Here is a 13,970-nt window from a genome sequence, read left to right on the forward strand (position 1 = left end):
CAACTTCTTTGTCACATGTTGCTGGCATCAAATTCTAAAGTTAATGATTATTTGCAAAACAAAAAAATGTTTATCAGTTTGAACATCAAACATGTTGTCTTTGTAGCATATTCAACTGAATATGGGTTGAAAATGATTTGCAAATCATTGTATTCCGTTTATATTTACATTTAACACAATTTCCCAACTCATATGGAAACGGGGTTTGTACAACTCTGTACGTGGCCCAGCCAGAGCCCAGACCTTGATCCGGAGACATCTGAAAATGGCTGTTCACCGACGCTTCCCATCCAACCTGATGGAGCTTGAGAGGTGCTGCAAAACTGCCCACAGATGGGTGTGCAAAGATTGTGGCATCTTGTTAAAAAAAGACTTGAGGCTGTAATTGCTGCCAAAGGTGCACCAACAATGTATTACGCAAAGGCTGTCAATACTTATGTACATTTGATTTCTTAGTTTTTAATACATTTGCGAAAAGTTCTAAAAAAACCAAACAGTTTTCACATTGTTATTATGGGGTATTGTGTGTAGAATTTTAAGGACAAGAATGAATGTATGTATCTCGGAATAAAGCTGTAACATAAAAGGTGCATGGAAAAAAAGTGAAGCCCTGTGAATACTTGCTGGATGCACTCTATATCCGCCCCTATTTCTGCCATGTGCACCTTTCACACAGGACATGGACAAATAGTCGTAGTCAGGGACAGCATACGATATTATCAAATATTTAAGACAGCAACAATGTAACATGATGGCAGAGGTGAGTTTGGGGGTGTGATATTTATTACAGTAAATATCACACCCTATTGCAACTTTCCCTTCCACACAAAGTCCCGCCACTAACTACTACAGCCAGAAAAGTGCAGAGTCCATTTTACATGCACATGGATGTTGTGTAGAGAATGTATATTGTAGTGGTGCAGTGACAGGAAGCCATTGTGCTGCAGATGAGGTGTTACCTTCAGGCGCTGAATCAGGAGTTCATCCCATGTTGGGTCAGGTGACTTGAAAATCTCTCACGGGCCTCCTTCAACACAGAAAATTCTCTGAATAAATCAAAGCGCAGGCAAGGAGGGGGATCTCTAAAAAAACATATTTGTCGCTTATCCGCGCTCGGCTCACTTTGTAGCGTGTTTGCCTTTTTTTAAAGAACCACAGCGATGGAAGTCCTGCGCTCTTCACCTGGACCTTCTGACGTTGGCCGGAGTCCTGAAGACTGTTAGCATTCTGGTTACAAGTTATCACCGTCAATACGTACGATGGCAGTTTTTTGTGGTAATAGGAGTCGCTGATCTCATCTGGAGCAGGTGGACCACTTTCCCCCCCGAGGAAAGGAAGCAATGGAAATACAGCAGCTCAATACTGTAAATTTCACCCAATTTTTCAAAAGTATGCCTTTCTGTGACACGTACATTAAGTAGAGATGTAATAGTAGTTTGCACGTGCAGTTCTCTTTGCAAAATCATGTTCTGATATCGCTTTCATAATTTGTACTGGTGTAACAAAGTTAAGTTAAATTGTGCATTTGAAGCCTGTCAGTTGTTACAGAAAACAGGAATAGACTTTCTCATAGTTTAAGTGCAGAATACTCCGTGCATTACTCCAATACAAATATTAATGTAGAAATAGTAAAGACATTTATAGAAATAGTTATTCATTTGCAATAAAATAATTTCTTCTGTACCTACGAGAACATTACCTTACTATTTGTGAAGTCTTTTACAGCACAGCACATATACATATATATGATAAAAAAGTAAAATGTTCTTACCTTGAAACTTCCAAGTCGGCTTGGTCCAATGCAACATGTGCTGTTTTCTCACCCTTAGTCAGGAGTTGTGTGTGTGCGTGTGTGTTGTCAAAGTGCATGCGTGTTTTCTCCTTGGAAGGTGTTTCCCCATTCTTGGGAGTCAACATCACCCTGACAAGGAGAGAAGACTCCAGGAGGAGGAAAAGGGAAGGACATTACACCACCGTGATTGCACTCCGTCGTGGAGGAGGAAGAAAGCGGGCTCGCAGTTTCCTGAGATGGATATGTATGCGCGCGCGTGTGTGTGTGTGTGTGTGTGTGTTGTTGTTGTAAATCATAGCTTCTGCACCCTCTGTCGTTTTTCTGGAAACAAAAAAGTAACACTTGTCTCTTTGGAGAATGATATATTGAAACAAAGAGGCAACATTACAAGGCCAAACTCCTTTAAAACACTTTAAATTGGAATTGTTAACAAGAACACAATGAAAGGCAAAGAGGGAGGAGACAGTTTATATGTAGATGTATGACTTTAATACCTTTAGATGTTATTTTGTCTGAGGAGTTGTTTTATTGCAGCTGTAGCAGAGGAAACAGAACAAAATTAAAGTTATGTTCAGGATTGGGCATCACAATTAATCGCCGATGAAGAATAATGTCCATTGTGTGGAATTGTTTGCTGATTTATTGCATTTTGAAAGAGAATGGAGAGCGCTGTTGATTAAGTCCATGCAACATAATAATTATTCAATTGTATTTATTTATTTTATATTAAAGTGCTCTACCTAGTGGAGAAACTGGTGAAATACAATTACATTTGTATTTATGAATTGAAAACACTCAATCAGAAATAGATGCATACTTGAGTTCAGATTAGAAAACATAAAGCTACTTCAGGGAAAATACTGTGTGTCCCAGTGGAAAAGGCCAAGTAATACGTACATTAAATAAAACCAAATGTCAGAGGATAACTTAAGAAGGAAACGTTTAATTTGGAGCCACAGACTTTTACATTCACGTAAGGTAACAAGATACACAAAGACCTGCTCGCAATCCTGCCTCACTGCCAAAAGACTAAACATCCCACATAAATCAGGCAGCAAAATGGAAAAAGTGTGTGTGTGTCTCAATATGGTCAATGAGTAGGGATGATGATAAAACGCTAAAAAAAACCACTCAAAATGTAAAAAACAAAACAACAAAAAATCCCTTCATCTACATCTTAAATAAATCACAGCACAGAAGATTTTAAACCGAGGAGTCAAGTTTGCGCGAGAAACACAAAACACACGCACGTCATATCTGATTGTATTAAGGAGCTTGGGTGTGTGTGTGTGCACAGCCGGCTAATAAAACATTGCAGGAAGAACAGGTCGGGCCGACAAGTACGCCATCACTGCACGACAGAAAAGCGTTGGGAGAGCGCGGGTGTTTAACCATACATGGAGCGGAAAGCAGTGCACGTTAGTCAGACAGCGGCCCTCCGCTACTCCCACATGCACACACACACACACACACACCCACACACACAGGAACATGGAGATGAAAACATAGCTAACCTCCAAGACACACACACTCTATACTTTCATGTACAGTGTTTAGGTTCTGTAAACACCTGCCCTTCACTCGCACGCAGTCATGCGTCTATAAATAAGATAAACAGGAAATAAACTAAAGAAATGTCACATTTTACAACAAGCTCCCTTTGGCCTTCATGGAGTTATCTTCATCTAAAAACCAAAAAAAAACTAGGCACTGATTCCCTCGCTCACTTGGCCAGAAGTGCGTAGAAAGTTAGCGATGGAGAAGTAGTGTTTTTTGGAAAAGGGAGGTGTGGTGTGGAAAGAACAACAAAGCTCACTAAATGACTCCTGCAAGTTGCTAAATATAAGTCATGTCGGTGAAGATGTGTGTGTGTGTGTAATGTGGGGATGTTGTCATCATCCCAGGTGCACTTTTTGTGTCCCTTTTTAAAGCCTATGTCATCCATCATGTCGCTGAGATCAACGCTTGCCGCCACAACAAGCCAACAGGACCATGGAAGGCGTCTGGAAATGATAAAATCGCCAAGGAGGTTATGGTCACGCTTTGTTTACCAAGTCAATACTTGTTATGATTAGACCTAGGATCATTTCTTTTTAACCACTTGTTCACATTGCGATTAAATCCAGGGATGATTTATTTTTAACTATGTGTTAACATTTCATATGTATATGGTAGGTAGTAATAGATTTGGTACTGATCCAAATTGGGATTGTTTGGGTTCTGTAGAGGTCTTTACTCTGAAAGTGAGTACTATTTAAATTGTATATATTTGGAAGCAATTGCATTTTATTAATCCCGTCAGCATAATGAAGAAATCATAGCACCCCCTGAGCACTGGACAGCCATTAAAAAGTCACATTTTATTTGTTCCTATTTGTTTTCAAGCACATTAATGGGGATATATATATATACACATACACATACACATACCGGTACACACACACACACACTGGTATATATATATATATATATATATATATATATATATATATACATACACACACACACACACACGTATGTGTGTGTATAGTACAGGCCAAAGGTTTGGACACACCTTCTAATTCAGTGTTTTCTTTATTTTCATGACTATTTACATTATAGATTGTCACATCAAAACTATGAATGAACACATGTGGAGTTATGTACTTAACAAAAAAAAGGTGAAATAACTAAAAACATGTTTTATATTTCAGTTTCTTTAAAATAGCCACCCTTTGCTACGATTACTGTTTTGCACACTCTTGGCATTCTCTCGATGAGCTTCAAGAGGTAGTCACCTGAAAAGGTTTTCACTTCACAGGTGTCATAGTGTTGATGCCTTCAGTGACAATCTACAATGTAAATAGTCATGAAAATAAAGAAAACACAATTGAAATGAGAAGATGTGTCCAAAATGTTTGCACGCTTGCACATTTTTGGAGTTTTCAAGAAGATATCAAAGGACTTAAAAAGGAAACTTTTTGATACAATGGACTACAATTCCAAAAAAGTACATCATACTGTTGGGTATTTTGTCTATTTGCATTGTAATGGCTCCCTATTATAGTTATGGTCATTACTTGTAAAACAAGAAATAGGGGCCGGAATGTGGTAGCCATTTTTGCGTTATTTATACTTCTGTAGTCCTGCATATATTAAGTTAAATTAATGTTTCATTTGTTGAAAGATGTCTTGGGCCTACTGCACTTTGGTGTTGGTCATTGTTGTGGTGCTTGATGAATGCTTGGGCCTACTGCGCTACTGCACTTTGATGTTGGTCATTGTGGTGGTGTTTGATGAATACATGGGCCTACTGCGCTACTGTACTTTAATTTTGCTCATTATGGTTGTGGTAGCCATTTTCGTGTTATTTATATTTCTCTAGTACTGCATATATTGTTAAGTTAAGTTACTGTATTTTCCGCACTATAAGGCGCACCTAAAAACCTCCAATTTCCTCAAAAGCTGACAGTGCGCCTTTTAATCCGGTGCGCCTTATATATGGACCAATATTGAGCCACAACAGGTCTCGCAACTACGGTAACTACGCCGACTTCATTTTCCCCCTTCTACGGCTGCTTACCGTAGAAGAAGAAGCGCTTCTTCTTCTACAGGGGAAAATGAAGTCGGCGGCTACTTACCGTAGAAGAAGAAGTTCTTCTTCTACGGGGGAAAATGAAGTCCCGTAGTTGCGAGACCGAAACTTTATGTAAAGACCCAAAAATGGCTCCTATTAAGAGACACGCTTACGACGCAGAGTTTGAACTCAAGGCGATCAGTCACGTGGTAGAACACGGGAATAGAGCAGCAGCGAGAGAATTTAACATTAACGAATCAATGGTGCGGAAGTGGAGGAAGCAACATGATGACCTGCGCCAAGTAAAGAAGACTAAACAGAGTTTCCGAGGGAACAAAGCGAGATGGCTACAGTTGGAGGACAAACTCGAACAGTGGGTTGTTGAACAGAGAGCAGCAAGTAGAAGTGTCAGTACAATCACTATTTGTTTTGTTGACATTCCCTTTAGCGCAGCTCCATCTAATGGATGCATAACGTAACCCCAGCCTCTACTGTAGCGTCTATTCTATGCGCCTTATAATGCGGTGCGCCTTATATATGAACAAAGTTTTAAAATAGGCCATTCATTGAAGGTGCGCCTTATAATCCGGTGCGCCTTATAGTGCGGAAAATACGGTAGTCATTTTTTGACTTGCCATGAAAATATGTTTTGATATATTGCAAGTTAATTTATTGAATTAGAAAGTGTCATTTACATTCTGTGTCATTTACAGCCCCTGTAACGAGAGCATATACAGGTGAAACTGATTGGACAAATGTGGGGTTGAGAGACAGTTTTTGACCACCTCTAACACGACACTTCAGCCTTAGTTTTTTGGTTTCTAGCTTTGTATGCAGTTCAACTAGTTTTCCTTAACTTTGGATGTACTGTTGGATGTACATGGAATGAAGACCTTTTTTTGCAAATAAAACTATTTTTGAGAAACTTAAGTTGGAGGCAGAAGTGCGTTTGAAAGTGCAGCACCTGTCCTGGCTCAGCCCATGGCCTTCAGTTTAGAACCTGGGAAATCTTGGAAAGGCCGATACAAATATGTATGGTTTAAATGTAGCTTAAATATGTAGATAATAGATTTTAATAACAATAATGATAATAGATTTTATTTGTAAAAAGCACTTTACATTGAGAAAACAACCTCAAAGTGCTACAGTGTATTAAATTAAAAAAAAATAAAAAAAGATAATAAAAATAAAAACTAGAACAGCCTAATAGCTAGAACTAGTTAGTATGCATATATCTAAAAAATAAATAAAAAAAATAGCGGGGGTTTCACTATGTAAAGCGCTTTTTCAGTCTCGAGAGAAAAGTGCTATATAAATATAATTCACTCACTAATTCACAATGTTGTCTAGGAGGGTCAGTTTTTTTCTTATAATTTGTCTGTTCTGTTCTTTGTCATTAGTTTTTCTTATTATTAATGGAAATATATGATATTTGAAAGTCATTTTGGAATGTATCATTTAGGTCTGTGTACTACCTTTAACATGTACCACGTACCTGTGTGCTCACCAATCAATCCGTCTCCTCCTCGGGGTTCATCTTCTGCGTGACGGGGACAACAGCGGTCCCCAACAAGCCCCGCCTCACAATGTAGGGACACGAGGGCCCAGTGGGGATGTCTGCAAAGCCTGCAGGACGGAAACAAGCAATAAATAAAAGGATGTGCTAAAAAGTAACCAAGTCAAGGTGGCTTTTTCTTCCTTCTGTACATAGCAATAACAAAAGCTAAGTACCTTTCATGACAACTTCCGGGAGGCCGTACGGTTCATATTCGGTGTCGTCAAAAGCGGCAGACAGCTGCGTCCTGTTTCGTCGTATTCTCTCGGCCAAACGCACGGGGTCCGCCGGGATGGGGAAGGAAGTAGAAAAGAGCATTTGGTCTCTTAGCTCTCTCCCCTCAGATGTCTCAACTTTAGACACGGTGGGAGAAGCTTTGACTAGCTCTTCATGGTCCTCCTCCTGGGTCTGCGTGTACACACACTGGCTCTCAAGTGCTGCTGCCCTGGGACTCTCCTCAGTTTGTGTCCAGGAGTCTTTGGGCATGTTCAAATCTTTGGGCGCTCTCAAGCTGCTCGACTCGTCATCGGACCTTTGTGCTGCGTCTTTGGTGACATGTTGCTGACTCCTTTGTACAGGTGGTGTTTGGAGCTGATTGTGTAAGAATGAATGTGTTCTGGACAGTTGGCTTTCCTCCTCTGAACCCTACATTACAAGAAAAATGGCTGCATTTAATCAAAAAAGTTTGTAATCAAATACTGACTCAAAAGTAGGATACATTTAACACTAAAAGTATTGTACAGAAAGAAAAATATATAAAAAATAATAAAAGTTTAATTTCTAATCAGTATGATTAAACAATGCAGTGCATATATTCTACATTTTCTATGTATCAAATCAAATCAAACTTTATTTATATAGCACTTTTCATGCATAGGTAAGTGGCAAGCACAAAGTGCTGTACAAAACAAAACAAACACAATAATAGAAGAAGAGAAGAAAACACACACACGCACATTAAGCACTATTGACAATAACAAGGCAAAAACAAAACATAGCATGGCACTGAGGATTTGAAGTAAAACGCCACCTTTAAGGCATCCACTCAAATTAACGTCATACATGTACATATATTTTATCATGTTTTATACTATATATATATATATATATATATATATATATATATATACATACATACATACATACACACACACACACACACACACACACACACATACACACACATACATATACATATATATATATATATATATATATATATATATATATACACACACACACATATATATATATTGTGGAGCATCACAATACCTCCGAACAGGTGAGACTAGGCGGAGGGCCAGCCATCACAGTGAAAGCATGCAACAGGCGGTCAAACTACGCCACCCTCTAGGTGTGGTCATTGAAGGCAAGTACATCCCTAATTTTATCCTCAATCAGGCTGATGTGCCCCAAGGCAGCTGTGTCAGGTTGGCAATCACTGTTTTTGATTTAAATAGCACCTCAGTGTTTGACTCATTGTGTGGCTGGCTCCCTGCTGGGAAAGGTCTGTTTCCATCGGGCGGTAAGTGTGTTGCTCCACTGAAATATAGTTTGTAAATTAGTCTGCTAAATGTGTAAGGTGTTTGATTCATTGAATGCTGTGTTTTATTGAACTTTGCACTGATCAGAGATTTCTCTGCTATATGTTCCAGGCAATTTAGGAGACCTGATCAAGGCATGAGGAATGCGATAATTTGTTTGTTTAAATGAAAGCCCCAAACAGGAGGAATTTAAGTTAACCTGCATTCCAAAAAAGTGACTGAATAAAGCAACACTGCTGCGTTTGAACCCTAACAGAACTGTCTCTGGGAGGTTGGTTTGTGACCGCACATCACAATTTTATATATATATATATATATATATATATATATATATATATTTTTTTTTTTTTTTTTTGTGTGTGTGTGCAAAGCAGTAATCAGAGCAAAAGGTGGCTATTTTGAAGAAACTAGAATATGAAACCTGTTTTCAGTTATTTCACCTTTTTTTTTTTATTAAGTACATAACTCCACGTGTTCATTCATAGTTTTGATGTGACAATGTAAATAGTCATGGAAATAAAGAAAACGCATTGAATGAGGTGTGTCCAAACTTTTGGCCTGTACTGTGTATGTGTATATATATATATATGTATTTATACACACACATATATATATATAAATAGCGAGTTAACTAATCAATTAAAGTCGCATTAATCATAGATATACACAATTTACTTTGACCGTACATGCTTCTTTACTTTGACCAACGATGGTTACCTGGAAGGCGGTGCAAATTGTTATATGGTCAGTGATCAGGTCAATGCATACGTCGGTGCAACGCTGAGTGAGGAGATTAAGGCAAGTGTGCTCACTCCAAATAAACCCTGACTTGACTTAGATTCAACTGTTACCAACTTTTGAGCAACTAAACAATGTGCATTCATGTAAAACATTGACCAAATATTCCTGTATGACATTCTGACAATACAATTGCATTTGTGTCCAAATAATGGGGTATTTTTAAAGTGATTTTAAATTATGAAAACAAGTAACGTGAGATTAATCATGAATAATCCACATTCAAAAGTGTGACTTGTATTATTTTAAAACATTTTCATTTGACACACAAAAAAACCACTTGAGACCAGTTATCTAAAGGTAATTTTTGTCCTGAAAAATAACATTTGAGGAGAAATCGGCACTGGATATACAGTATATATATATATATATATATATATATATATATATATATATAATGTATAGTAAAATACTTGTGTGTGTGAAGACAATTACCTTGTTGATGTCAGCAGGTGGCTGATTGGTGCTCAACTCTGAAGGCGCCTTCTGCTGCATGCTGGAGGTATCAACACAAATCAGTCATATTTCAAAAGGCGGTTATGAATAACAGCATTTTTACACTTACTCGCAACATTAGGCACCTCAACGGAACCCAATGTAAGACGTGTAAAACATTTATCCTTATTGACATTATCTGTGGTATTAATTTGTGTGTAATAATGATGCAGCTTCTGTATTTTATTATTACTTATTGTAAAATAAATGTTTAATCTGAGTTTTTACCTGGTTAAATAAAGGAAAAGGAATGTATCTCATAAAATTGTACAATGTTCCCTCAGGGATCTTTTTTATACTTTTTTTACTCAAATATCTCAAACATCAGTCCTAAACATGAAAAAACCCTCTTAAGGAAAAAATAAGTATAATGAAGTAACAAAAATAGTAAAAAATGACTGCGAGGACAAAAATGTCAGCCTTTGTCCCCTGAGGGTAAAACTAGTTTGTGTACCTGGTGGAGAGCATGCGGCCTTGCAGCCTGTTGGAGCTACAGGAGAGCAAAACCTCATCCTCTCTGATGACCAGCGCCAGGCTGTTGTCCGTATGGGTCATGTGACTAGGGCGCATTTCAGACTGGTCCCCTGAGTTGGGAAGGAGCTGGTCCTGATCCGAACTGGAGTTGGGCTGACAAGCTAATCTCCAGATGGCCAGCTCTTCAGCCTGCTGCTGGGCCACCTCGGAGAGTTCCTGAAGCCTCCTCTGCTGCGCCACCACCTGGAAAGAAATAGAAGAACATGCACTGACTTAAATCTTCATCTCTGGACAAACGTGTGAAAGTTCAAATCCAGTCCAACACTAACTACCGTATTTTCCGCACTATAAGGCGCACCTAAAAACCACAAATTTTCTCAAAAGCTAACAGTGCGCCTTATAACCCGGTGCGCTTTATTACGATTAATTTTCATAAAGTTTCGATCTCGCAACTTCGGTAAACAGCCGCCATCTTTTTTCCCGGTAGAACAGGAAGCGCTTCTTCTTCTACGCAAGCAACCGCCAAGGAAAGCACCCGCCCCCATAGAACAGGAAGCGCTTCACCCGCCCCCGGAAGAAGAAGAAAAAACGCGCGGATATCACCGTAAAGTTTCATTTCCTGTTTACATCTGTAAAGACCACAAAATGGCTCCTACTACGCGACAAGGATCCGGTTCATAAAAAGACGCAATCTCTCCATCCGCACACGGATTACTACCGTATTTCACAGCAACTGATATTCCTGTGAACTGCACTGTGGAACGGGAGCACGTACGGTGAATATTCGCACCACAGGGAATGAGGAGTCATCCTTCACTGTGGTTCTAGCTTGCCATGCTAACTTCCACCCATCCAAAAGAGACCTTTCCAGCCGGCGTCATCATAAAAGCTAACTCGAAGGGATGGATGGATGAAGAAAAGATGAGCGAGTGGTTAAGGGAAGTTTACGCGAAGAGGCCGGGTGGCTTTTTTCACACAGCTCCGAAGGCGAACACACCTTCACTAAGACGGGCAGATAGCGCCGGTCGACATACGCCAACATCTGCCAGTGGATCGTAAATGCCTGGGCAGATAGTTTCGGTCACAACTGTGGTCCGAGCTTTCCGGAAGGCAGGATTCACAGAACTGCTGCACAACAACAGCGACACTGAATCCGATGACTTCGACGAGGCGGAGCCGGCCATTTTTGGATCCCACGCTTGCGCAACTTTTCAATTCGGACACCGAAGACGAAGAATTCGAAGGATTTACGAATGAAGAATAACTTCAGAAGGTGAGCGCTATGTTTATTTTGTGTGTTGTGACATTAACGTTCGAGCAACATTATGTTGCTATTTATTGCTCTACACCATTTTGAATTTTACTATGTTTGTGATTGCACATTTGCGTACATTTTGGGACAGAGTTGTTAGAACGCTGGTTTTCAATATATTATTAAAGTTTGACTGAACTATCTGACTGTTTTTTTGACATTCACTTTAGCGCAGCGTTTTTTTGACATTCACTTTAGCGCAGCGTAGGCGCGGCTTATAGTCCGGGGCGGCTTATTGGTGGACAAAATTATGAAATATGTAATTCATAGAAGGTGCGGCTAATAATCCGGTGCGCCTTATAGTGCGGAAAATACGGTACCTGTTGCTGCAGGTGGCTGATGAGGCTCTGTGAGGCGCCATCTTGTTGTTCTTCCCTCTCGAAATCTTTGACCTCATTTTCCGTTCTTCTCGTCTCCGATGTGATGTCCTGTGATGCACTGGGCGTTATTGAGCGAGACGGAGTGTCACTTGGTTCCAAGTTGGTTGTGTCTGAGAGGATTCGCGTCTCAGTACGTTGCTTGAGAAGTTCATTCTCACGTTGGAGGGAGAGATGTGGTGCAATTACTTGTGCTTGTCCTTCTTCTTGACCACACACAGCTTTAATACTAGAACCCTGGCTATATTCAGTCCTCTCTGAGCATACAAAGTCATGCACTTGTGTCACTGCCACGTGTTTATGGTGATCAGAGTTTGTGAGAAGGCTGGAAGTGATGACATTGCCTGTTGGAGCATTTGTCTGCCGCACTAAAGAATCCACAGAGTCGAGTGCAACTTCTGTTCGGTCTTCACAGACTTTTTCTTTCTTTCTCCTCCTCGTATCATCCCCCGTTCTTTCATCCTTTAGTGCACCCAGCGCTGGCTTGCAGCGCTGCAGTTCCTCTTTTTGGCCGAGTAGGGCGCGGTCCTTCTCCTGCAGTTCAGCCAGAAGTCCGGATATGTACTGGCTCTGCTTCTCAAAGCCCAGAGTCAGCTGCTGGGTTTGACTGGTCAACTGACAGAAGAGGGCAAAGGTTAATAAAGTAGTCCTAAAGATGGCTAATTTTCATTTGTGACACTGAGGGAGGTTCTGACAGACTTTGCAACAACCAGAAATATATATATATTTTTAAATGGCATTTTATTATTTGGTAGCATAGTTTGATTACCTGGTTTTGAAGGGCTGTCAGTTTAATTTGGAACTGGTTAGCACGCTCTGTCTCCTGCGCATTTTCTTTCCTCAGTCGCTCAATCTCCCGGTTGAGGTCAGAGATGACGGACTCTCCCTTCTGGAGTTCAGAGTGAGTCAAAGTGCCGTCTCTCATTTCAGTGACCTCGTCTGACAGCACTAAGTGCTGTGGTCTCATTGCAGCTCGCTCCTCTTGGATGAGATCTGCCGTTGCCTGGGAGACCAGTGTGTTGTGCTGGTTTGTGGACTGGCAGAGGAGGACGTGTTGCTCTGGCGACGAGGGTTTGTTATCCGGGACAATGAAGTTGAGTTGGTCATTGTGGAGCGTCAGATACGTCACAGGGCTGCTGGCTGAGAATTTCTCCTCATGCACAAACTCTTCTTTTCTGACGCGCTTCAGCTCAGCGAGCTCAGCTGTAAGTTCCTCCAGTTTCTTGCTCAGCTCTCGCTTTCCTTCTCGGTCTTTGGTAGTGATTTGAGTCCGCTCCTCTTTTTCTTGCTCTCTACCTTCTCGCTCTAAAGCCAGCTGGACTTTCAGGTGACTTAGCTGCTCCTTCAGCTGGAAGTTAAGCTGCATCATTTCCGTCTCCCGGTCCTCTTGAGCGCGCTTTGTCCCATCCTGCTCCTCTTTTTCCTCGTCCTCCTTCTCTCTCTCCATGTCTGCCTCCAAGGTGGCGAGGACCGTTCTCAACCGGTCATTCTCGGCCTTCTCTTTCTCCACCTGAGCCTTCCATTGCTTGTCCTGCTCCTCTCTCTCTGCACCTTGGCTGGCCTGTTTCCGGCTCAGCTGTTTCAGGCGGGTCCTGGCCTCCACTTCAGCCCGTCGCTGGGCTTCCAGGTCCTCCAGTCGTTTTTGGAGCTCCGCACGCATGTCATGCAGTTCTGAACGCAACACGGCATTCTCCCTCTGGGTGTCGTCGGTGGGTATCGACTGTTTGGATGTGAGAGAATCGAGAATAAATCTGTCACTTTCCTCCCTGTTGAGCGTAAACAAATCCTTCTCCTCATAGTCTTTTTCGATGTGGGAACACTCGGAGTCCGGTATGATATGTTCAGAGTCTATGCCTTCCCCTGGCTCTCTGTCATGGGGGTAAGATGCAACAACCTGGACCACCTCTTCTTGTTCCCCTTTTCTCTGCTCTACTCGGGGAGCGACCGGCCTCTTGGTGTGTGCCGACGATCGAGTAGGAAGACAAAAGGCTTGAGACGAGATGCTCTGTCCAACAGGAGCCGCCTGGACAGTCAGTGTATAGCCTGGTGGAGGTGTCACTTTTTGCT

At 41.0% G+C, this 13,970-nt stretch overlaps 2 protein-coding genes across 4 annotated transcripts in view; both read right to left on the minus strand.

The window, feature by feature from the left end:
* kcnk4a (potassium channel, subfamily K, member 4a) overlaps positions 1-2,311 on the minus strand; it is a 38,350-nt gene extending 36,039 nt beyond the window's left edge. The window contains exons 1-4 of the mRNA XM_061930346.2: positions 2,287-2,311; positions 1,772-2,113; positions 1,123-1,216; positions 960-1,027 (exon numbers count right to left, since the gene is read on the minus strand). The gene's annotated coding sequence lies outside the window, so the exon portion shown is untranslated. The remainder of the gene's footprint in view (positions 1-959; positions 1,028-1,122; positions 1,217-1,771; positions 2,114-2,286) is intronic.
* Positions 2,287-13,970, minus strand: part of LOC133576921 (uncharacterized) — a 30,911-nt gene continuing 19,227 nt past the window's right edge. For 2 of the 3 annotated variants that reach the window (XM_061930340.2, XM_061930341.2), the window contains 7 exons: positions 12,673-13,970; positions 11,847-12,518; positions 10,195-10,457; positions 9,681-9,741; positions 7,080-7,548; positions 6,844-6,974; positions 2,287-3,795 (listed from right to left, as the gene is read on the minus strand). In XM_061930340.2, the coding sequence (XP_061786324.1) occupies positions 6,859-6,974; positions 7,080-7,548; positions 9,681-9,741; positions 10,195-10,457; positions 11,847-12,518; positions 12,673-13,970 (2,879 nt within the window). In that variant the 3' untranslated portion in view covers positions 2,287-3,795; positions 6,844-6,858. The remainder of the gene's footprint in view (positions 3,796-6,843; positions 6,975-7,079; positions 7,549-9,680; positions 9,742-10,194; positions 10,458-11,846; positions 12,519-12,672) is intronic. The other variant, XM_072912438.1, reaches the window with a different exon arrangement.

The sequence above is a fragment of the Nerophis lumbriciformis genome, linkage group LG36, assembly GCF_033978685.3.
Source record: "Nerophis lumbriciformis linkage group LG36, RoL_Nlum_v2.1, whole genome shotgun sequence".
Taxonomy (NCBI): Eukaryota; Metazoa; Chordata; class Actinopteri; order Syngnathiformes; family Syngnathidae; genus Nerophis; species Nerophis lumbriciformis.